Source organism: Clinocottus analis, unplaced genomic scaffold (genome assembly GCF_023055335.1).
Source record: "Clinocottus analis isolate CAN_PGR_092001 unplaced genomic scaffold, fCliAna1.0.p SCAF_10, whole genome shotgun sequence".
In the NCBI taxonomy this organism is placed as follows: Eukaryota; Metazoa; Chordata; class Actinopteri; order Perciformes; family Cottidae; genus Clinocottus; species Clinocottus analis.
In genome coordinates, this window is record NW_027175821.1 from 10,614,090 (window position 1) to 10,638,716 (window position 24,627).

The 24,627-nt window shown below is 40.4% G+C and overlaps 3 protein-coding genes across 3 annotated transcripts; all 3 read right to left on the reverse strand.

Moving 5' to 3' along the window:
• Positions 1–325: 325 nt before the first annotated feature.
• On the reverse strand, positions 326–4,060 carry LOC137794256 (uncharacterized). Its single transcript, XM_068590986.1, has 4 exons — positions 3,760–4,060; positions 2,855–2,955; positions 2,695–2,770; positions 326–2,120 (listed from the first exon to the last, which is right to left on the reverse strand). Exons 1-4 carry the CDS (start codon positions 4,052–4,054, stop codon positions 1,333–1,335), a joined length of 1,260 nt encoding a protein of 419 aa, XP_068447087.1. The 5' UTR covers positions 4,055–4,060; the 3' UTR covers positions 326–1,332.
• An 832-nt stretch (positions 4,061–4,892) lies between these two features.
• smtnl1 (smoothelin-like 1) lies at positions 4,893–9,370 on the reverse strand. Its single transcript, XM_068589970.1, has 5 exons — positions 9,090–9,370; positions 6,824–7,464; positions 6,618–6,732; positions 6,365–6,516; positions 4,893–5,620 (listed from the first exon to the last, which is right to left on the reverse strand). Exons 1-5 carry the CDS (start codon positions 9,168–9,170, stop codon positions 5,245–5,247), a joined length of 1,365 nt encoding a protein of 454 aa, XP_068446071.1. The 5' UTR covers positions 9,171–9,370; the 3' UTR covers positions 4,893–5,244.
• A 3,295-nt stretch (positions 9,371–12,665) lies between these two features.
• LOC137798591 (annexin A7-like) lies at positions 12,666–14,491 on the reverse strand. Its single transcript, XM_068595460.1, has 5 exons — positions 14,440–14,491; positions 14,308–14,363; positions 13,527–13,799; positions 12,812–13,377; positions 12,666–12,738 (listed from the first exon to the last, which is right to left on the reverse strand). Exons 1-5 carry the CDS (start codon positions 14,463–14,465, stop codon positions 12,727–12,729), a joined length of 933 nt encoding a protein of 310 aa, XP_068451561.1. The 5' UTR covers positions 14,466–14,491; the 3' UTR covers positions 12,666–12,726.
• Between the last annotated feature and the right edge of the window lie 10,136 nt (positions 14,492–24,627).

Sequence of the window (24,627 nt, forward strand, 5' to 3'; positions counted from 1 at the left end):
ATTACAGTAACAATTTTACTACTTTTAGTTGTATTAGAGTTCGATAAAATCCTATGTTTTTTTATGTCTTTGAGTGAAACCAAAGCCAAACAAATATGGGTCCTGATAAACAATACTTGTGTGTGGGAAGGGTGGAAAGAGGAACAATGCAAGGAATTTCCCCCAGTTTCCTCATGAGTCCCCCCACAGTGCTCCAGTAGGAGTAAACCTGAGTCACAATACTCACTGGGAGCACACACAATAGTGCACCCTAGAGGGGTAAAGTGACATGTCAGACATTGAAAGCGGTTTAAAAATCTATATTTATTAATAATTGCATATCCAGATTAAAAATCCACAGATAAAATCCACACTAAATGAATTATTGCAATCAGTTTGAAACTATATGTTAAGTACAAAACAGTATAAGAGAGCTGAGACAACAGTGGAGGTAGTTTGCTTTTAAAATGAAACACATGGGAAAATGGCTCTTTCCTTAAAAGGCATCTTATTATATAGTAAGCCAAACATGTTTAATTCCTAATAAATTATAATGTTCAGATTGATAAATCAAAGTCAGAAATCTTGTCAGTGTATCTGGGCTTTTTTTTGTCAACTGTCATGTGAGAAACTTTAAAAACAGTTTTAAACCCTTAACATTAGCATTCATTTAACATTTGTACCAAATTGTAACAAAGGTTGAGCAATATATATTAGACGACATTTATGAACCATTCTTAACTTATTTTTCCAGACCAGTTGTGAAATGTGAATCCTTTAATATCTGCATTATGCCAATGTTGGCACATCAATGAGCAACATGTGCCCAGGTATAAATCACAATGTATAACAAAATTGTGATAACACACTATAGATTTTATCCATTTATTTCAATGTCACTGTCAATAATTCGGTCCATTTAAGCAGAGTTGGTCAAGGTTTTGAGTCTGTATTAAATTAATATACTGTATATGTTTCTTGAATGATGAATAAGGCCATATGTTTGTCTGCTTTTAAAGACATTTAAAAAAAGGAAAGACGAAGGCATTTCAGTTATGCAGGTTGTTTTTCCCTTGAATTAAAAAGTCTCTTCATATTGAACAGAAATTCAGCTTGTGTGTGTCCCTACGAAAAAACGCAACACTCCATTGATATTACCGAGACGTGTTAAAGAGAAATACATTTGGTGTACCTGTAGTTCCTCAACACATTTGACCATAACAGGTTCTTGACAACGACCCAAAAACTCATGTTACCCAAATACACACTGTGGCACACAAGTGTCAGTAAAAGTAACATGCTGAAAAATGTTAAATTCAATGTCTATTCTTTATATCTCTGCTTCTTTCATGGTCAGAGCACTCCATTAGGGTTGTGTGTGATCATATGCCTGCGCAGATTGCTAGGGTTGTTGAAGCTGGCGGTGCACTGATTACATGTGTACGGCTTCTCTCCGGAGTGAGTCCGCAGGTGGATCTTCAGGCTGCCGTTCTGCGTGAAGCGTTTCCCACATTGTGTACAAGCGTACGGCTTCTCCCCCGTGTGAATACGCATGTGGATGCTCAGAGTGGTCTTGTTGACGAATGACTTGCCGCAAAAGGTGCAAAGAACGGGCGACTCCCCGGTGTGACTTGCCCTGTGCACGATCAGGTCCTCCCGGCTGAGGAAGCGCTCGCCACAGAAGCTGCAGTCCAGAGATTTGCTGACGCCGAGAGGGAACACGTTCTGCTGCTGGGCGAACTGGCTGACATGACTGGGGTGCCCCACCTGGCCATCGGCTCCTACCATTTGTGTTTTCATTGCAGGATTCAATGTTGTTGGAGCCATTTGGGCGGACTGATTTCGCTCCAGTTGGCAGTTTCTGTTGTCCGGCATCCCTCTCATTGAGGCTCGGTCATTGGCACCAGTTGTGAAATTCAGGAGGCTGTCGTGGGAGACGTTGTGGTCAGGAGACAGAGAGGTAAAAGCCTGGAGTTCAGAGACAGTGAAGAGGGAGTCACTCTCCTCCTGTAGAGGCCCTTCCCCTCGTCCGTGAACACTCAGGATTCTCAGCTCCTCATCATTACTCGTCAGGCAGGACTCAGTCCGAGTCCCTGTGGAAACACCACCCTGCGCACTGAGGTTTCCGAAGTCGTCCTGACCTAAAAAGACAAACCACAACATGACTTGAGTTTTTGTATGAAACTTTGAGTCTGGGGCTTATATACAAGGACATAACTTGTATTAAGAAGCTTTAAGTAGCTTCAGCAAAGTCTACTTTATGGCACTGACTGAAAATAATGAGTACAGTGACGTCTCAAAATGCACTTCCTCAAGTCTTGAATCAGCCAGTGCTGTAATGTTAACATTGATGTGTCATCACTGACATCCAATCTGACAAATGAGTCATATATTCCCTCACCAAGGAGTTCAAGTTGCTCAAATGTCCATGCTGCCATTGGCCTTTTAAATTACTCAATGTGTTTTTTATATTGGAATTAGTTTATTGTTTGTCTGGTTATTATGTGGCTACTTCTGACTGGACAAAGTGCCCCTCACGGATGAAAACAACATGTGTATTTAGACAGTTCATTTTCTGCTTATTTTTCCTTAAACTTGATTCATGTCATCTCTTAAAATGGCTTGACTAACAATGAATTTCTTCGGTTAACAACTATGTATTGTCAGCGTCGACCCTACCTGCAAGTGATTCTGTTGCATCCGTTGACTACTCACCTACAACTGTCCCACATCCTCCCACATCGTCTTCATCTTTGATCAGGATTATATCTGGGCTCTCCTCATCTGCACACTAACAAAAATAAATATTTGTACGCATGAGCAAAAGACAAAACATAATTTAACAAAACTTTTAGTACTTTGCAGTGTACTTCACCTCCACTTTAGTTTCAGCTGAGGAAGTCTTGTTCTCTGATTGTAGAGAGATAGAAGCAGCTTCCACAACAGTCTTTGGAGCCAGTGGCGGCTTAATGACAACTAGAGGGGACAAAAGACCAAACATCAATCTCCTAAACATGCTGCACATATGAGAATTGGGGTCATACTTCTCGCCGTGAACAACATATACGAGCAATATAATTGGTCATATGGTGAAGCTATTGATCAGATATTTTAATATGTTGAGTACTTCCCCATGTGGTGGCTGTGGACCAAGCAGTGTTTCTATAGCATGTATATTTTAATTGAGCTATTGATGATTTAATGTCAACTCCAATACATCTCTGATAAAAGAGAAAACATGCTTTTATTAATTATAATGTATCCAAAAGCAACAATTGTACAGTTTTCAAAATTGATGAATAAGTTAAAATACATATTTAATCGAAAATCGTGCCTGGTTACAACTGAATCAGTGATGTATCTAAAGAAGATAAACTAGTTTTAATCATAAAATATACGTTATACTCTCTAGCTCGCCAAAATAAAGCCTTTAAATCAATATTCACGATATCTATCATTAGAGTTCATAATTAACTTGACATTAAAATAGCGTTCGTCATAAATCACACGGTTCAGACACCACCTTCCGGGACACGAGAGCGAACAGCCATGTTGATGCGCGGGTCACGTGACGAACCTCAGCCGTTCATTTATTCACCGTTTATTGACATGTGCTCCTTTCTACTACGAGAGCCATTAAAGCAACTATTCCAGCTCGCTTTTTATTAAAATATAAATCAGTTTGGTTTGAACTTGAACTAAACTGCAGGAGGAGGAGCGCTACGTGTTACTATCGAGTATGAAATAGTATTTGAAAGTGAATGTATAACTACTCGTTACCGTGTGTTTTAGCCCGTGGTTTGGTGGTATTCCCTCGGATCGGGGAAAAGCGGCTCACCGGCCGGTTGCTCCTGGTCTGCAGCCGAAGGGAGAAGAGCTCGCTCCTCGTCACCTTCATCCTCATCCTCAGGGCTTCGTTTTCCTTCAGGCTCTGCGTGAGATGCAGGCGGAGGGACGCCGAGCCCTCCGAGAACAGCTGACTGATTTCCCCCACGGCCGCCTTCACCAGCACGTCCATTATGGACAAGAGCTGAGCCTCCAGGTTCAGACTGCCCGGCGGCATGTCTGCAGACATGTTTCACTTTGCTGCCGCCGAGTATTATGTTGGGAAGGGGCGGGGGGGAGAAGCTCGACACAGTCGTTGGGTTAGCAAACAAAAGGGTCAACACAATGGCTTTTCCGGTAGCCTAACGATGTTTACCGTAATCCCAAGAAAGCAGGGGCAGTTTCGGTTCCTGTGTCTAGTTCAAGTTTGCTTGGTTATTCTGGAGCCTATCTGGTCACGATCGCATGTGTATTAATATATAATAAATCCTATAACGAGCGATATAACAAAACGTATTCATGGCACAATCAATAATAATAATAATAATAATAATAATAGTAATAATGCATTTTATTTCTAAAGTGCTTTAAAAGGCACTCGAGGGACTTCACATGGTAAAGACAAACACCAGAGGCGGTAATAAAACAAGAAAGATGACAATAGTGAAAGTATTTAAGGTTAAAGGCATATTTAATTTTTTTTTAAAGTGCTCAATATCTATTATATGTTGATGTTCTAATTGAGAGACATTATCGTTAAACTACATAAAATAAGGCTTGTTTAGTTCATATGTTTTATCAGAAACTATTTTAGCTCATATTAATTTCTAATGTTGAGAAAACCCTGTTCTTTGTACACTTTAGATCTTCCCTTGAATAATAAACAATAGCTGCATAACTTATAAAGAACAAAAAGACTAGATATTAGCTGGAGATCCCAATGGATTTGATCCATTATATTTATTTTCAGGCAAAACATCTTATGCAGCTACCAATATGTTTGAGTCCTCATTAACCTTAATTGAATAATACTTTAGACTTCTCACTGAATATAATTTGAGTTATACAAAATATGACTGCCTGTGGCGAAATTAAAAAATACATCATCCATTAGTTATTTCATTCATTCACAATCGTATTGTCTGAGCGTCATATCAACACATAGATTTTCTGCACAAACAACTACAAGTACATCATTTTATTATTTTTGAAGAGGAACAAAACATTTCTGCATTATGATCTCAAAACAAACATACCACGCAAAAACACTGCATAATACACTTTAAAAAAATACGGCTAACTAATATCAAATTGCCAGTATAGTCAATCCAATGCCAAACTAAGACTTACTCATTGAAGTACCACAAATCTTCAACCATCCTTTTGGTCTTTTCCGTCTTTCTACTTGCAGTCAGTCTTTCATCGGGGACTCTGTCTTGATTAACACTCCTCCACCTCACAGCTGTTTGGTGTGTTTTCTTCCTCACCAGCACCCTGTGTCTCCGTAATATCTCCCTGTTTCTCTGTAATATCTCCCTGTTTCTCTGTAATATCTCCCTGTTTCTCTGTAATATCTCCCTGTTTATCTGTAATATCTCCCTGTTTCTCAACAGACTCATCCTTCTCCGGTGACACCTCTTCTTTCTCTTTCTCCTCTCCCCCATCACCAGATTTGTTGTCCTTCCTCTCTTTCTCAATTTTAGAGAGGCTGTGGCAGAGGGACTGGACGTATGTGAACACGCACATGGGGTCCGGGTGTTTACCCATCATGATCATGTCCTCCACTTCCAGAAGAGGGCAGCAGTCGGCCAGGGACCTGAGTGAGGTGATAAGGGGACAGGGGGAAGGAAAGGAGAGAACTGAGGTGAGACAAAGCAGTCACATACAACAAAATAAAATAAGAGAGTCCTGACCTCAGTGATTTGGCTGTGGGCATTTGAAATGTGCAAACCATTGGGACACAGAAGCAACGTACATGCCATAACTGATATTTTGTTTTGGCAGCAGAAAGAAATTATCAACAGAACGTTGACTCATCATCCCTTTTTAAGTTGAAATATTCTCCCAGTTATGAGCAACGTTATCCATCAATTGGAGTCATGTTTCTGTCCTGAGGAGTGTGAGCATTGTTACTGCTTCTATGTAATTGAGAGCAGCAGCTAAAAACAACATCATTGCTAAGTTCCAACAAAGTGCCCCAGAGTAAGTGATCGTACGATAAGAGCACCTCAATGATAGTAAATGTAAAAATGAAGGTTTTGATAGAAAATGTGTGGTTTTGTGACATTTTTAAGACACCAATACCCCGCAACTTTAAAATTCAGAGGTCATCTGCGGCTTCAGTTACCGGAGCTTCCATCAAACAGAAGATGCTTCAGTGGTGTCGCAGCAAGACTCACAACTACGACGTGAGTTTGACACACAATCTTCATCACCAAAACTCAAGTTGTGCATACTGGATGACAATGGAGTACTTGAATTGTCAACTGTCTTATTTTATTGTTATTGTGTTAATGAACTGAGAAAGTAGATGAAGTGGAGATAGTTAAATACTCCATACTCTGCAGTTTGGAAGGCCAGCGCGAAGTTTTTCGCCCTCTCTTTTGGTTTCAGGGAGCTGTAGTCAAAAGCGTCAGGAAAAAAACGATGGATCAGAGCACAGAACGCCAACCCGTCACACCAGGATGATGAGAAGTTTTCTATGTTGACGCCCTAAAAGGTCAAAGGACAGGAAGAAAGACAAACCAAGGCTTATTTATGTTATTGCGTAGAAATGTTGAATTTTGGTGATGAAGATTGAGTGCTGAACTCACGTTGTAGTTGCGGGTCTTGCTGCGACACCACTGAAGCATCTTCTGTTTGATAGAAGCTCCGGTAGCCGAAGCCGCAGATGACCTCTGAATTTTGAAGTTGCGGGGCATTGGTGTCCTAAAAATGTCACAAAATCAGACATTTTCTACCTAAACCTTCATTTTTATATTTACTATCACTGAGGTACTGGTATTGTACAATCACTTACTCTGGGGCACCTTGCTGGAACTTGGCAATAATGTCGTTTTTAGCTGCTGCTCTCATAGAGCGTGCAGAGGGTCTTGGTCGGGAGACAGAAGAAGAGGGGGGTCCACTCTTTTTTTTGGGCTTCCCTTGCTTTTCTACCTCCTTAATCTTTGTTTTGTCTTTCGTTTCTATGTCCAGTTGCTCAACTTGTTTCTTCTCTGCCTCTTTTGCTGCCTTTTCACCCCTATCACTGTCTGCTTCTTTTGACTTTCCCTCAGTTTTATTCTTCTTTTTCTCTTGGCTTTTGTCTGTCATTTCTTCTCCAGCTCTCTCAGTCTCGCAACTCTTGGCCTCTTCCACCTGCTCACCTTTTATTTCTTCCTTCCTCTCGCCCTCCTCATCGTTTTCTCCACTCGTCGGTTCAGGCTCTTTCACATCAACATCAGTGGAGGCTTTGTCTTCAGAATGTTCAGCCTTTTCGGTGTCACCTTCAACAGGCTTGTCTTTATCTCCAGCACTGGCCTCCCCTTCTCCTCCCTGTTCTCGTACTGCATCCTCCTCCCTCCTCTCCCCCACGTTCATTACCCCCAGACTTTCCACTGTCTCCCCTGGTGGAGAATCGTCCCTCCCTGGCTCTTTACTCTCCAGCTCTGGCTCATCAGTCTGGAAGACAAGCAGCATAAAATAGTTTAGTTATAAATCTATCTGCAAATACTGTCTGATAAAAGTTAAAAGTTACAATGCATGTTTGTTCCATACTAGGTTTCATGATGACACCTAAAACATCTTCACGATAACTGCAACATAACTTTTTAACAACATACATTTCTTTCACGATACTAGCAAATATGTGTGGATCATCTTCAATACTTCTTCATCCTATGGGATGTGCAATGTATTTGGAGACAATATATCCACATTTGTACTTGTGTTGTCTAATTACTGGCTCGGTATGGACAGTAACCTTCATTTCCAATGTGATCATTCTCCATTGGCCATGTTACTGGTCCAATGAAAGACTAAAACATATGTTTATTTATTTTCTTATGTCGGATAATGTATCTTGATATGTCAGCCAATAAATATTTTCAAACATGTTCTGATTTGACCTGTTCACTCATCAATGGGAGAGGGGTTACACGCAAATCCTTTAAAATAAATGGAGTCACAGGGGACGGAGCTGTTGCTCATACCAACATAAAATAGTGCCACCTTCGACATGTTTATTAGTTTGGAAGCTAAAGAAGAGTTTTAGTTTATAAAAACTATAATTATATATAAAAAGACATGACTGAAAGCCGAACACATTATGGTGTTTTCTTGCTGTTGCTTCACTGCAGAGATACATATAGGTCTCTATTTAAATTATATAAGAAGTACAAGAAAAGAGTTGTTCGAGTTGTTCGAATTATTTCCAAGAGTATGACTACTGTTTAAAAAACCTTATTTAAGATGTTCTAAAATTAGTGTACACTTTCCTCTGGGGATTACAGGGTCCTCAAACTGGAAAGCCCGCTGTAACGTGAGACCTGAAGCTCCACTCTGGGACTTGTTGAATATGTCACTTATTTGTACACAGCTGAGAGGTTGAACTTTCAGATGGACATTTTTGCTTTTGTCATTTTATTAAATCACAGTTGAATCTAAAATACAGGTTAATGTCATTGCAAAGATTTTTTTTTAATCCACAACTAATAAACAAACAAACCCCATTGGCTCTCTACGTTTAAATTCAAAGTTGTTTATGACCGGTTATTCAAAGTTGTTTATGACCGGTTACTGTTAATCCATTTTAGGAAGAACATGTTTGATTAGTTGAGGGTCATACAATCTCTTTTTGAAACTTCACCAAAATCTTCAGGGATTTCAAATCTCATCCAGTCAAAATGTTGCATCCAGATGTTTTTCAGTTTTACAAATAAATATTAGAATTTTTTGGATTGCTGTATAATATGATGATGTAAAATGTCAGAGCAGTAAAAGTCAAACCAGGTCAGACCTCAGACCAAAGACTTGTCAGAGGCAACAGGAAACTTCACGGTGTGTGTTTTTGTGTGCATTACTTTGCATAACTTTTTGTGTTACGCTCTGCAGCCAGGAGCAAGTAACAGGTGTCGCACAACAAAATCAGCCAAACCAACTTCCACGGTCCAAACACAACAACACTTGCCACGGCCACAAATAACCTCACTGCCTGTTCCTGGTGATGATAGTGACACTCGGTCACTGTGAGAACTGTGAACACTTCAAAGCTGAAACTTCAAAGAAAAATGCAAAAACACACAAACCTGGTTGTTGTTGTTGGTGTCAATCTGACCAGTGGTCTGTGTAGACGCAGATGTCTCCTGGCTGGGCAATTCCCCATCCATAATAACACAAAATGACGTTTTTCAACTGGATCAAAGGTCAAATCAAAGTTTCTTTTCAACTATTGCCAACTCTTAACTGATCACTTCTGTTTTCATTCAGTCGAAGGTGAGTCAATGTCTTCCCACTGCACCTCTTTGCTTCCCTGACCCTGTCTTCCTCTCTCCCCCTCTCGTTCAGCAATGCACCTATGTGTGTGATGTGTGCGTATCTTGGTTTGTGGATACCCGCCTTCACCCCCTTTCACCAGACACCCCCACCCTCTGCTTTGTGAGGATGCCTATGCCTCTTTATCTGACCTTTCGGGTAACACAAGGTCCCGAAATAGAGTCCCAGTGACATAGGCACTGTCCAACGGGCCAAACAGCTGCGTCTGCTGTGGAAACCGTGACTGTACACACACACATATTACGCACACGTGGGTGCATGCATGCAGTTTATTGCACTGTACAAATATGAAATCCTCTGACCAGGGACACTTAATATATATTGTTGATTTGTATTTACAGCAAATCCAGTCTTTTCCATATGTCTAAACCCTTCTATGTTTACAAAATGATTTTTTTTTTGTATTTATTCTTATCACCCATATAGAAAATGTAAAGGCGCCATGACAGTGAAACAGAAAACAATAATTGCTTCCACAAATACAATTTGCAGTGCAGCGCATTCGCCAGGAAGAAATCTTGGTATTGTACGCTTCTGAAAATGACTTTGTCACTGTGATTGTCTATTTTGTCCGAAACAAATATTCCAATTTAGTTATATTTAACTTCACACATCTCATCTTTCTCAAATATTTGTCTTCATCGGTTCTCCCATATGACTCTCCTGCTCCAGTTTCCAGTTTCTCGACAAATGGTTTGTTTCTCTATCTCTTTTTCCTCCCACTTTACTTGCAAATTATATCACAAAATGTTTACAAGCCATATCCATTATGCCTATGCATTATATAAATTAGATACATGTTTAAACCAGACTAGTCCAGCTTCACAACTTCCCGTCCTGTCCGAACAGCATGTCTACTCATTCAACACAAAACAGATGTTTTTAAAAATAAATCCCTCTCTGTCATTATCTTCTGCTAACCCCCATATCCTTCTTCTCCTCCTCCCTTCTGTCGAAGTCTTGGGGACTATAAATATGTCAACGCCTTCTTGTGTATCTGTCTAACTTCCTACTCGTGGTTCAACTATGCATCTGTTGCACTTTGTGTGTATACAAAGTTTACGATATATATATATATATATATATATATATATATATATATATATATATATATATATATATATATATATATATATATATATATATATATATATATATATATATATATATATATATATTTATATATATATATATATAAATATATATATATATATATATATTTATATATATATATATATATATATATATATATATATATATATATATATATATATATATATATATATATATATATATATATATATATATATATATAAATATATATATATATATATATATATATAAATATATATATATATATATATATATATATATAAAAGAAAAAAACGGAAAACAAAGGAGATCTTGAGAGACTTACATTCAAGTATTTATTAAGAAAATTGTATTGGAGACTTGTGTGCGAGTCCTTTGGTGGAGTCAAAGCTGCCGTGTGATTATTGTCATTAAGGGAAAATGGAAATTATTGTCTTTACTTTGAGTGAATTGCCTCATGCCAGTCATGTTCTTCTCACGTATATGTGTGTATATGTGTATCTTTTGACACTCTGAAATTGTAAAAGATTGTAAAAAGATTTGATGTATCCATCAGATAACTCAGTGAAAATAAAAAAGATCCTGGAAATCCTGCACAAGGTTATGAATGTTATGCACATGGTTAACCTCAGCAGGCTGCAAACCAATGTGGCGGCTGTAGGTGAAACCACACTGCACTGCAATGTGTATTGCATATTTGAAAGCACTTGATACATATAACACAACACAGCCATATGTGCTCTATTAACCAGTTAAACTGAAGAATAAACAGTCTCACTGGTGATATTAAGGACATTTTAAGTGCAAGTCTCATTTGACAGACTTTAAGAGGAGTTACTGATGGTTCACTGGGAGGCGAGACTCTGAACGTGCAGAAAGACAGAGAGGATGTATGAAGGGGAGCATGGTGAGCAGCGTCAGACCAATGTTCACCTGCAGACACATGAGAGACAACAGAAGCAAGATATTGTATATCTTGCTCAATATACAATATTCATCTGATTTATTCAAATCAGTATTTTAGTGTCTTTAACCTAGTTCAGCTGGTGCAATACTTCTATACACATTTTTTACTATTTATTTTATTCCATCTGTATATTTAATGTTGGTTTAATTTTTAAATTGTATTTTTATTACTGTTCTATTTATTTATATTACTTTATCTTATCTCTTACTGTGAATAACGGGTGGTGCAGTCCCGTAATCTCCCCACTAAGGGACTCTTATCTGCCTTTCAATAGAAAATGTGTTCTTGCTAATTTTAATGAGGGGGATGTGTTTTTAGACTATGAACCTTCCAGAACTTGACCTGCCGAGCCCTCAGAAACAAACACCTTTGTTTTGAACATTGACGTACTCCCATGGTCACACCAAGCTCATAGAAACTGATAACGTGGAAGGCCACAATGCTATCAGACAGGGAAACATCTGATTTCTCCTTGTTTCACTTTTGGGCATGTCTGTCATTGTGCTTATTCTTGCACCTCTCGAGCCCCTTCACTATATAAAAGGATAACGTTTATTGCTGAATTTAACCCACTTTATTGTACTTTAAGAGCCAATAGTGTGCAATGCTCAGATTCAACTGAATGCAAAGCATTTTTAATATTGGATTGACCAATGAGACCCTATTGGCCACCTTAATACACTTTTGTAGGGCCATTAAGCTTACAAATAAAAAAAAAAAAAAAAAAAAAAAAAAAAAAAAAAAAGTTGTTGGCATTACATTTCAAACGTAGCAAAGAGGAAGAGCCCAGATATTTAACTGAACTGTCCACCCATCTACTGCAATCTGTAGGCAAAACGAAGGTTGAAACATGTCGGACAAAGCAAACCCAACTCAGTAAGCCTCTGACCTGTCACCTTTGTCAATGTTAGACAAGTGAAGTTTAGGCACTTAAGGTGGGGATAGCAATCTGACCCAAGCTGCATTCAGCCCGACATTGCCGCACCAAGAGCTGAAATAGCCCGCCATCTTACAAGCAAAGCCCATCCAAACACAGCTCCAGCAAAAGACACTCCATAATGGTAAGCCAGCATCAAACATGACACATTAAAAGCACCATGGAAGGTCTAACAGCATGATGGTTGATCAGTCTTCTGAATAAATATAAGCCACTTTGACCTAATGGCAGGTCATAACACAATTTTTTGCCCAAGTCAGATGTAAAGTACATTTATGCAAATGGGAAGACTTAATATTTTTCCCCTGAAACCAGTTAAAGAAAATGAGCTACTTGGCATTAGACAACATTTTTATTATAGTCATAAATATTTGTTCATTGTGGGGATCCACACTCAATACGAAACCTGAAAGTAAAGATAACAAAACATTAGTAGTAATTAAAACAGTTCTCTGTGCAAATTCAGTGCGTCAGCATACCTTGGCCTGTCTGCGACCAGCCTGTCCATAGCCAGCCATCATAGTATTTGGGTCCCTAAAGCTCTGGGGCACTGCAGAGTTAGTGACGGGCTCCATCTGCTGCCCAGGACCGGGTTGGCCGTCTCTCACGTAGTGAACGTCTTCCCAGTAGTCCCTCCCCTGCTCGTAGCTGTTGCTGGCGTGACTGACTGTGCCTGGAGGATACTGGCCGGTCAGGAACATGAAGTCGTAAAAAGGGTAGGGGCCAGGGACCGGACCAGGAAAGGGGCCAGGGCCCCAGCTTTCACCGATGTTGCCGTCTGGCTGAGGTTGGCTGACGAAGCCTTGGCCAGCATACCCTTGCTCATAAAATGGTGGCGGAGGCAGCACGAGCCCGCCTTGTTCCTCAGTTTCCCTCTCATTGTCACCGTGGTCAAAGCTGCTTTCAAAATGCGACAACTCTCCTGCCTGGTACATTGGTTCAGGTGGGAAAATTGGACTCACTGGCCCAGGAAAACTGGAGCCAACCGGAGTGCCAGACGACATTTCCTCACTGCCAGAGAGGCTGGGAGGAGCCCAGTTAACATCTGAGAAGGGGAATAAAGACTAGTTTGAAGCTCACAACAACATTTGTTCAAGGCACAGGTCAAGCGAAGACTTGCTGCGATTATTAAAGTATACCATGAACAGAGTTACAAAATTGTAGAGTCACAGAATAAGCATTATTTATTTTCACCTCGAGGGCCAGGTTGAAAAGCAGCTCCTGGTTGTGCAGCACTGGCAGGGTTTCGCCTCCCAACAGGGTCGCTATATCCTGAGAACTCTGGTACAGAAGCCCTAGACACAACAGATGGTGCTAGTCTTCTTGAACCAGTGGGCTGAGGGACACTGGACACCGGTTGAGCTGCAGGTGAAAACTGACCAGAAGGAGCTGCCTGGTACGAGCCCAAATCCAAAGTCGGAGCAGCATTTGGGTAACTGCTGCCATAAAAAGCACCAGGATTAGAGCCTGGGCACAAGAAAATACAATTAAAATCAAAACTGAATTAAACTGAAATGCTTCACGGAGTTCTTTTTGGTTCAGGCAACTGGCATCCAAAATGGTGCATTACCGCCACCTACTGCCTTGACATGCGTCCTAGAAATAACTATCCTTCATCCAGTCAACAGATAAAAGAAATGCATGAATAAAATCACCCTGTCACCTTCGGTGCCCAAAATTCTTATACTATATGCTGAGTTGGCGATACATTTTCTTCCCTAGTGCTAAATCTTGTTGTCCTCCCCTTAACAGCATAATACAGATGTCTCTCTGTGCATCCCAACTGTGTTGCCACTCAATAAAGGTTTTTATTTGTCATTTAGCTTCTGCGTCGTTAAATGAAATTGTCCCGACAATGCTAGCTTATCTGCTGCTTCATTTCCCTTTACGTCTCTATGTGCCGGCACCTACGTGAATGCTACCAGAATACTTACATGCCGGCAAGTGAGTCACTTCACTACAGTTGATACTTTACCTTTCTTATAAGGGAAGCAGCAAACGTCCACGACCAGGAGAAATATGAGGGAAGCCCTGAAACAATTAACATATATGTAATACCATGTCAGGTGTTTCACAGTAAACTCCCCCCCCCCCCCCCGCTACTTACCCTGAGACAAACTGTGCAGTCGTCATGTTGAAGGACAATGCATGAAAAGCTGTTGAATGTGGAAGGTTATAAGAGTAACCTGAGCTCAGAACTGACCAATCAGAGCTTAATGAGTTAATGACAGACAGCTGCTGGTGATTGACTCTTAGTCGATGGCTCAAGCCTCAGCAATCACAAACATAAGCTAAGATTAACATCTCAGAAACTTCCACAACTATCAATTTATAGTAAAACAATTTCAAGAATGTATTGAAAGTCTGGTACATTTACCAGTCAACTTAAAGAAAATCAGAAGACCTGTGCAGAAATCTATTTTAGTTGTATTCAGCTTTATTCAATAAATTCTTCAAACATTGTATTTCTTTGGATATAGTGTCACAGTATTGCCTTTTATCAGACTTTATTGTTTGAAAAAATATTCAACAGTACAAAGTTGTGGAAGATCATTTGCCACAAACTGAACAAAAGTTATGTCATTATACATATGGATGTGTTCTTGATGATGACCATGTTTTCACCACGAGGCTTGAGCCAACAGTCAATCACCAGCAGGTGTCTGTCATTAACTCATTAAGCTCTGATTGGTCAGTTCTGATCTCAGGTTAGTCTTATAACCCTCCACAGTTAACTGGTTTTTATGCATTGTCCTTCAACATAATGACTGCACAGTTTGTCTCAGGGTAAGTAGCTGGGGGATTTCCTTGAGTTGGTTGTTAATTGGAAAACACTCAACATGGTCTTTTTATTATTATTTTACACAATATTACATATGTTATTTTTTATTTCAGGGCTTTCCTCATAGTTTTGCTGGTCATGGACATTTGCTGTTTTCCTTATAAGAAAGGTAAAGTATCATCAACTCTAGTGGAACAGGTGTCAGTTTAATTCACTTTTGGTTTAATTGTATTTTCTTGTACCCAGGCTCTAATCCTGGTGCTTCTTATGGCAGCGGTTACCCAAATGCTGCTCCGACTTTGGATTTGGGCTCGTACCAGGCAGCTCCTTCGGGACAGTTTTCACCTGCAGCTCAACCGGTGTCCAGTGTCCCTCAGCCCACTGGTTCAAGAAGACTAGCACCATCTGTTGTGTCTAGGGCTTCTGTACCAGAGTTCTCAGGATATAGCGAACCTGTTGGGAGGAGAAACCCTGCCAGTGCTGCACAACCAGGAGCTGCTTTTCAACCTGGCCCTCGAGGTGAAAATATATAATGCTTATTCTGTGACTCTACAATTTTGTTACTCTGTTCATGGTATACGTTCATAATCGCAGCAAGTCTTTGCTTGACCTGTGCCTTGAACAAATGTTGTTGTGAGCTTCAAACTAGTCTTTATTCCATTCTCAGATGGTAACTGGGCTCCTCCCAGCCTCTCTGGCAGTGAGGAAATGTCGTCTGGCACTCCGGTTGGCTCCAGTTTTCCTGGGCCAGTGAGTCCAATTCTCCCACCTGAACCAATGTACCAGGCAGGAGAGTTGTCGCATTTTGAAAGCAGCTTTGACCACGGTGACAACGAGAGGGAAACTGAGGAACAAGGCGGGCTCGTGCTGCCTCCGCCACCATTTTATGAGCAAGAGTATGCTGGCCAAGGCTTCGTCAGCCAACCTCAGCCAGACGGCAACATCGGTGAAAGCTGGGGCCCTGGCCCCTTTCCTGGTCCGGTCCCTGGCCCCTACCCTTTTTACGACTTCATGTTCCTGACCGGCCAGTATCCTCCAGGCACAGTCAGTCACGCCAGCAACAGCTACGAGCAGGGGAGGGACTACTGGGAAGACGTTCACTACGTGAGAGACGGCCAACCCGGTCCTGGGCAGCAGATGGAGCCCGTCACTAACTCTGCAGTGCCCCAGAGGTTTAGGGACCCAAATACTATGATGGCTGGCTATGGACAGGCTGGTCGCAGACAGGCCAAGGTATGCTGACGCACTGAATTTGCACAGACCTATTTTAATTACTACTAATGTTTTCTTATCTTTACTTTCAGGTTTCATACTGAGTGTGGATCCCTACTGTGGAAACAAATATTTATGAATTTAATAAACCTTTTCCAAGACCTTGTCTTCAATATGATTCCTACTGAACCCTGTGAAGATGGTAAACTTCAGACTTGCATCTGTAAACAATTCCAAGCTTGGTCCGCTAAGACATTTCTCCCAATTCTACCAGCAGGTATTTCTGTAGATGTTTTAACTTCTTGTAATGCATCTAATCACATTTTCCAATGAGTATTTCAGCAGCTGATTTGCAATGCAGGTGTAATCTAACAGTGCCCTTACCAACACCACATGCAATGAACAGTTGGTCCCCATTCTCTAGTAACATTTATTACTTTAATGTTTTCCTCTAAAGATGCCCATGCTAACTGTAAATGAGAAACTAAAGTAATTAAAATGATCCTACTCTTTTCCATAGCTTCGTCCCAACCTTTTTTTTTTCGTGATGGCCTTTTTTTTTTTTTTTAGTTTCTTCTGAGCACCACAAATTGCTGCTTGTACTTTTCTGCCTGCATGTTCCATGATTTGTCCATAATGCTTAATCAGCAAACTTAGACCTATTCTACTTCATAATGATGCAAAATGGTCAACTAATCTTTTTTTAAAATGTTTTTGGAGGTACCATTAACTACAAAACACACTTCCTGCTAAGAATTTGGAATGCCTAAAGTTGGAATATTTAAATAAGCTGAAAAATACATTGACAATCCTTGTCAAAACTAACTGCTGAAGTTGGCAAGGTGTTACATCTAAATCCTAGAGATGAATTGCAATAAAGGAAAAGATGTAAATTTTATTGTACTTAGTGGTAGTAGTAAAAATGAGTGCTGCCGAGACCGTAGTATCCTGGAAGCTTCTCTTCACTGAGCAACGAGTGGCCGTTGGGTTCTTAGTCGCCTCCCTGACTAAGACCTGTCACCCCCGAACGCTTGGTTCATACTTTGTTTTTGTTATGACTTTTTTTACATACTATAACTTTGTTTTTAAACTTTCAACTTACTTTACAATGACTTTTTGTTAGTTATAAACATGTTATGACTTTTTATATTTCATCCTCTGTCATTGATAAAGATGAAATCCCAAGGAGTTAATTATAACCACCTGCTTACCTTTTCTACACTTCCACCACTCCTGACTGTCCCTTTTCCAGTACTATGCATATGTATGTCTTGTTTGATGAATGTAGAAAAACATCTTCCTCGTCGATAATATCTGTCTTTCCTTATCCATGTGTCACAAAATCTGAAGTAGGTTTCAACCAAGTTTCCTTTACATACAATACATCCGGTTTTATAGTGAAGTCTTTATGAAATGCTTCAATTCCCAAGTGAAAAGTAAGTTCTTGGCATTCCATTTTAAAAGTATTACATTATTCGTATTAAGCTTCCTGCCTGGACTCATTCGTGAGGTTTTCCCTCACGTCTTTCCATTTCATTCTCATTAATCCTAAGTGGTTATTTTTTTTACTTTACTTCTGCTGTACAGGTAATCAGTCCTGCAATGAATGTTACTGAATCATTTTTGTTCACATATATCCTGTAATGTGGTTGTGGCTCTTGGTCCCCCATTGATCCTTGAATCCTGGTAACAGTGTTCTTTACTTTTGTCTCTCTGACAGCTTCTGCATGAGTCATCATTTTTCCACTCTTACTTTTGGGATTTCATTCTCCCACCTTATTACCTCACACCCTTCATGTGCCACATTATGCTGTTATTAGATTGCCAGCATTTAAGACCTTTGCATATCATATCTCTATTTTACTTGCAAGAGCTTTCCTGAGCACAAACATGTCTATTTTCTTCATGATCCCTGGAGCCTTTTTATTAAACCTTGGTATGATAGTACATTCATCTGGTTTTCCTCTCTGCCATTAAATGGATCATGTGCATATGTCCATCACCCACCCCACACACACATTTTTTTCTGAGACATCAATAACGACTTGGGCTTGAATTTGCTGAGGCATCTACGAAGAGTCAATCATCAGCAGCTGTTTGTTGTTAACTCTTTAAGCTCTGATTGGTCAGTTCTGATCTCAGATTTCTCTTATAACCATCCTCATTTGACAGCTTTTCATGCATTGTCCTTCAACATGTTGACTGCACAGTTTGTCTCATGGTAAGTAGCTGAGGTTGATATTATATATATTTGTTCTTAGTTGTTTTTAAAGCTTGTATTCTTTTTCATTAAAGTTTATTGTGAAGCACTTTAAATTGTATGTTGTTGAAATGTGCCTGACAAACTTTACTTTTTTTTCAGTGCTTCTCTCTTTGCTATGCTGGTTGTGGACATTGGCTGCTTTCCTTATAAGAAAGGTAAAGTATCCTCAACTCTAGTGGAACAGGTGTCAGTTTAATTCACTTTTGGTTTAATTGTATTTTCTTGTACCCAGGCTCTAATCCTGGTGCTTCTTATGGCAGCGGTTACCCAAATGCTGCTCCGACTTTGGATTTGGGCTCGTACCAGGCAGCTCCTTCGGGACAGTTTTCACCTGCAGCTCAACCGGTGTCCAGTGTCCCTCAGCCCACTGGTTCAAGAAGACTAGCACCATCTGTTGTGTCTAGGGCTTCTGTACCAGAGTTCTCAGGATATAGCGAACCTGTTGGGAGGAGAAACCCTGCCAGTGCTGCACAACCAGGAGCTGCTTTTCAACCTGGCCCTCGAGGTGAAAATATATAATGCTTATTCTGTGACTCTACAATTTTGTAACTCTGTTCACGGTATACTTTAATATCGCAGCAAGTTTTTGCTTGACCGGTCTTGAACAAATGTGAGTTTTGTACTAGTCTGTCCCTGTTCTCAGATAACTGGGCTCCTCCCAGCCTCTCTGGCAGTGAGGAAATGTCGTCTGGCACTCCGGTTGGCTCCAGTTTTCCTAGGCCAGTGAGTCCAATTTTCCCACCTGAACCAATGTACCAGGCAGGAGAGTTGTCGCATTTTGAAAGCAGCTTTGACCACGGTGACAACGAGAGGGAAACTGAGGAACAAGGCGGGCTCGTGCTGCCTCCGCCACCATTTTATGAGCAAGAGTATGCTGGCCAAGGCTTCGTCAGCCAACCTCAGCCAGACGGCAACATCGGTGAAAGCTGGGGCCCTGGCCCCTTTCCTGGTCCGGTCCCTGGCCCCTACCCTTTTTACGACTTCATGTTCCTGACCGGCCAGTATCCTCCAGGCACAGTCAGTCACGCCAGCAACAGCTACGAGCAGGGGAGGGACTACTGGGAAGACGTTCACTACGTGAGAGACGGCCAACCCGGTCCTGGGCAGCAGATGGAGCCCGTCACTAACTCTGCAGTGCCCCAGAGCTTTAGGGACCCAAATACTATGATGGCTGGCTATGGACAGGCTGGTCACAGACAGGCCAAGGTATGCTGATACACTGAATTTGTACAAATGACTGTTTAACTCTTACTAATGTTGCTTATCTTTTACTTTTTAGGTTTTGTACTGAGTGTCCCAAGTGAACAAACTATTTTGAATACAATAAATTTAAAGTTTGAGGTTGTCTTGTATCGGCGTGTTTGCTAAACTTGTACATGTTTCTCAAATTGATGTATTTATAGTAGCTCATTAGTAGATAATGCTCATAACTTTATAAATCGTCCTGCAACTAGCTGTAGTGGCCTCACAAAGTGAACTTTAATATGCATTTACTTACATGCCACCTCTGTTCTAGCGGTCATTTATCATAACTTTTGACGTTATTAGCAGAACTGTCATTGTCAAGACTGTATGTTATTGGTCACACAATGGCAGCCTTATTCATGTCTATTAAAGAAATGGTTAGTGATTAATGGGTTCATCACCAAATGTAGTTATCGTGGCTACATTTACACTAAACTTGGAAGTGAAATGGTTGCGCTTTAATAAGTACAAACTTTTATAGCATAAAATGCTTAATTCATTTATAAAGCCTTGTTCAAACATGAACAGGTATAACTCATTTGCAGTTGTACATGTGTTAAGCTTGACTGAGTTTCATGATCGAGGAAACCAGAATTTAAAGTATAACCACATTAGTAAATATTGCATACTAAAGATCTGTATGCACTAATGGTAAATGATGGTTTACTACTGCAATTTGTTAATTTCAGTATTGTGAGGCCTATCTCTCAAATTAGTAACTTAAGCTGAAACTATAAGTTATATTTAGTTACAAATCTTCTGGGGCCTCTGATCCAGAGCTGAAACCTCTCGTGGTGCTCTGCAGGCTGCTTCACTTGTTTCAGGGTTTCTTCAATTCAATAGGACTTAAGTCAGATGCCAAAGTTTACCAGTGAAGTTCATTCTCTTACATGTAGTGTGAAAACCCCTGTGAGAAATAAATGTGAAACTCTAAAATGTCAAAGTATTTTATTGAACCGACACTAAGCATAATTCAGATGGATGGTCAGAGCGCTTTCCCCACGGATGGTTTGTAGGTCCAATGAGTCAAGATTCGAGCAGAGCCTTGACGATGTTTCTTTAGAGAGAAAGACATGGGTTGAGATCACAGCAAGTCAGACAGAGGCTTGTAATTAAAAAATCTGCATGTTATACTTGTTGCAGGTTTGAATATATATATTGTTTTAAATAACTGTACTTAGGCTGGCATTGCTCTTTTTGGGCAGAAAGTCTTCAAGCGTCTCGATTTACTAACCATTGTTAGACTTTTCGAGAAATCCATGATTTTATTGGCGCTTTTAAAAAGAACACTATTTTTTTTTAACAATCAAGCCTGCTTTTTTTTGTCTCTCCTGTGTCCTTAAGCTTGTGAATCTGCTGCTGGGACCCAGAAACTTGGAGCCTCCCTCATAAGTGTTTTTTCCACAATTGTCAGAATACAATAACGCAAACCATATAACCTCTGATGCACCCATTACCCTTACATACTCTCTATCTGTGCATGTTTGTGTGCTACCAGTTGGAAGGAAGGGTACAACTGAGCCCAAAAGCCAATGTGCATTTGTACTCTGCTGGATGTTCATTGTCCTGCAGATGTGCTCCTTCCTGACCATGAATAAATACTCAAAAGCTTAAAAGTTGTTTGTTGGATCTCATCATCTGAAGCGTGTGAATAGAAGTTACAAATAATTCCACCACAGGCTGTTTTTAGTTGGTGTTGAGTTCTGCTTTTGCAAGGTCTGCATGAGCACTATATAAGACAGGAAACACAATTTCTACTGGAACAAAAAATGCATTGAACCCCTTGTGCCACACCATCCCGGGCCGCTGGTACTGGAGATCTGCGTTTTAATGTCATTTCATAGGTGGCGTCATCTTTGTATCTTTTACCTCACAGCACTCTGATTTTTGTTTGACAGCCTGCAGTCTGAGAAACTCTAGCTGTCAAACCCTTTTCTCTCCCCAGCCACATGAAATGAGTGAGGTGATTGGCTAGGGCACTGTCTCAGATGTCTTTCCCTCCCCTGCTCACATACAGGTGTTGGCAGGATGTCAAAGCCAATCATAGGCCTCGACAGATCCTGCTATTTCTGCTTCAGGGAGAAAGGCGTAAGTTGAGGCAACAGCAAGTCAGACAGACGCTACAATGTTAAGGTTTGATTTCTGGTTTTGCAAGGTCTGCTCACACACAATATTTACAGTTAAGTGATACAATTTGCATTGAAAAGAGCACACTGATAAATTGCCACAACAGTTTTTGCTTTGTCCTTATGTTTAGGATCATTGTCCCTTGCCATGGAGATTGTGTATCAAGTGGTTTTGTGTAGTATTGTTTATAATACAAAGGTGAACATTTTGAAACAGAAGGAAACTGAACAGTTTTTTTTCAGGTAAAACTCGATAGACTGCGAAGAAGTTTGTGTTCTTCACGTGTTAGGTTGGTTTTCTCTGAGTTCCCGCTGTCCAAACACAGGTCACATGTGACTTTAGTTTTGCTCTTTCACCACAAATGTTATTTTTACAAAGGAGAAGTATTGAGTGAGATGGACAAAAAGAGCCTCGTGGGTTGACTGGCATCATTTATTGAAGAAAAAGTTAAAAGATGATGACATCTGACTGTTAGCTGTTAATAAAAAATGCTGATATTTGCACATTTTATGCTCTTCTTGTTCTATTAACGCACGGACAGAAGCACACACACACCACGAGGTCCCTGAATGGAATAATAAATTCCCTGGAATATGTAGATTCCCATCAATCATGTGGGAAGTCACTGCAAACACAACTAACCAGAATAGTTACATTGCTAAACCCACACTATGTTCCTTTACAGGTTTCATAAGAAAAGTTTTCTAGAAAGCCCAAAACTAAAATTCTCTCAGAGTTTTTCTGCAGTCAGCTCCTGGTCATGTTACAATTATGTTGTCACTACAATACTTTGTTTTTTCTTACAGATATTGAAACTACAGGTTGTTATTTAATGCCAGTTGTTCTGTAATGCAAGAACATGTAAGCCAGTGCAACAATATGGCTGTTGTGTTGTTATAGCTTCAAGACAGTAATATAGTATATATAGTATATAGTATATAGTAACATAGGACATTGTGTAATTTGTGGATACCTTTGCTAATGATCTGTAGAGTTAGTATCTCCAGGCGCTATCTACACATACACACAGAGATATGTCGGGGGTTGATGTTTTTGGTGACACAGGGTCATTGGTTTTAGGAAGTGGGTATACACCCATTAGTGCACAATGTGCACATTTGTGTGGGTATACGAATATCTGTCTTGTGATCAGGTCACGATACTGGTGAAACATACATTCGTAGGCCTCACGAGTGGTCTTGTATTCATCACAAGACTTCCAACAGTGAGTTAGGTCTCTCTGAACCTGCTGGTTCCAACTCAAAAATCAGCGACAAAGAAAACAAGCCTTATCCATTGTGTAAGGTAAGAAGTAGGAGAAAGAAAGAAATGGCCCTTTATTAATCCCCTTGGGGAGATTCTTCTCTTTATTTGACCCATCCTGGATTAAGGAGCAGTGGGCTGACCGGTGAGGCGCCCGGGAAGCAACTAGGGGTTAAGCATCTGGGCCTAATAACAAAGATCATGTAACAGGCACCCATTAATTAAATTGAATTAAATTGGTATAATCCAAAATTACAAATTACAAATTTGGCTCAGAGGGCTTTACAATCTTTACACATACAACATCATCTGTCCTAAGACCTCACATCAGCAAAGGAAAAAGAAACCTGAGGGAGAGCAACAGTGTGTGAAGTGCAACATATGTTCTGCAGAATGAACAACATAACAGTGTTACGGCACATTCAATGCATATGACAGAAACGATTCATATAATGAGTAGTAGGCATGATGAAAAAGTTACGATCACCAAAATTAGCAGCCGTGTCCAGATAGAACCACGATCCATGCAAACCTGTGAGGAGCGAAAGCACAACGGCTCCGGAAAAGGAGCAAAGTCAGCAATGTGCAATAAGGGTGCATTCATTCTGCAGGAATTCATACAAAGGATAGTGCATTAGTGCACTGCATCTTGTTTTCTTTACTGGAAGGGTAACCAAGAATATATATATATTTTTAATTTGTTCAGAATAATATCTATTTAATCATCAAAAGAGTAACGTGTAGCATTTTAATGCAAGACAGATTTCCGTATTGGGATAATTAAGAATATTGTATCATACCGTACACTGCAAAACAATAAAGTTTCATAGTGTCTCTTGAATTCACAAGCTATACATATATTCATTATAATATTGTGGCAGACCAGGGGGAGGAGCGGAGCACAGGAGGCGGATCCTCCGGCTGGATGAGGTGATTAAGGGGAGGTACTTTCCAGTGCAGGTGCTGCAACCAATTGTCACGTGGAACTTGACGCACCTGCAGGCCATCACCTAATTAACCAGACCCTAAATCTGAAGAGCCGGAGAAGCAGCAAGGGGGGGGAGAGAACAGACAGACTGGACAGGAAGAGCGGAGGAGCCCCTGAACGCCTGGAGGGAAGCCGCAACTAAGATGAGGTAAACCTGTAAACTGTGTCCTCACCTCTCTCTTCTGATCTGCCCCCGCAGCGTGCAGGAACGACCTTGTGAGATCAAAGATCCCGACTGGGAGAAATCTTTCATTGAGTTTGACCCCACACCTGTTTCCCGAAGCCTATTTATTAAAGGACAGTTTTTGTTAATGTACTACTGTCGTCTCTGAGTTTCCTGTTTTATTGTTGAATCTTGCCTCCACGTCCCCCGGGTTCCCACAATATATACATGCATCTAAAACACTGCTGTATT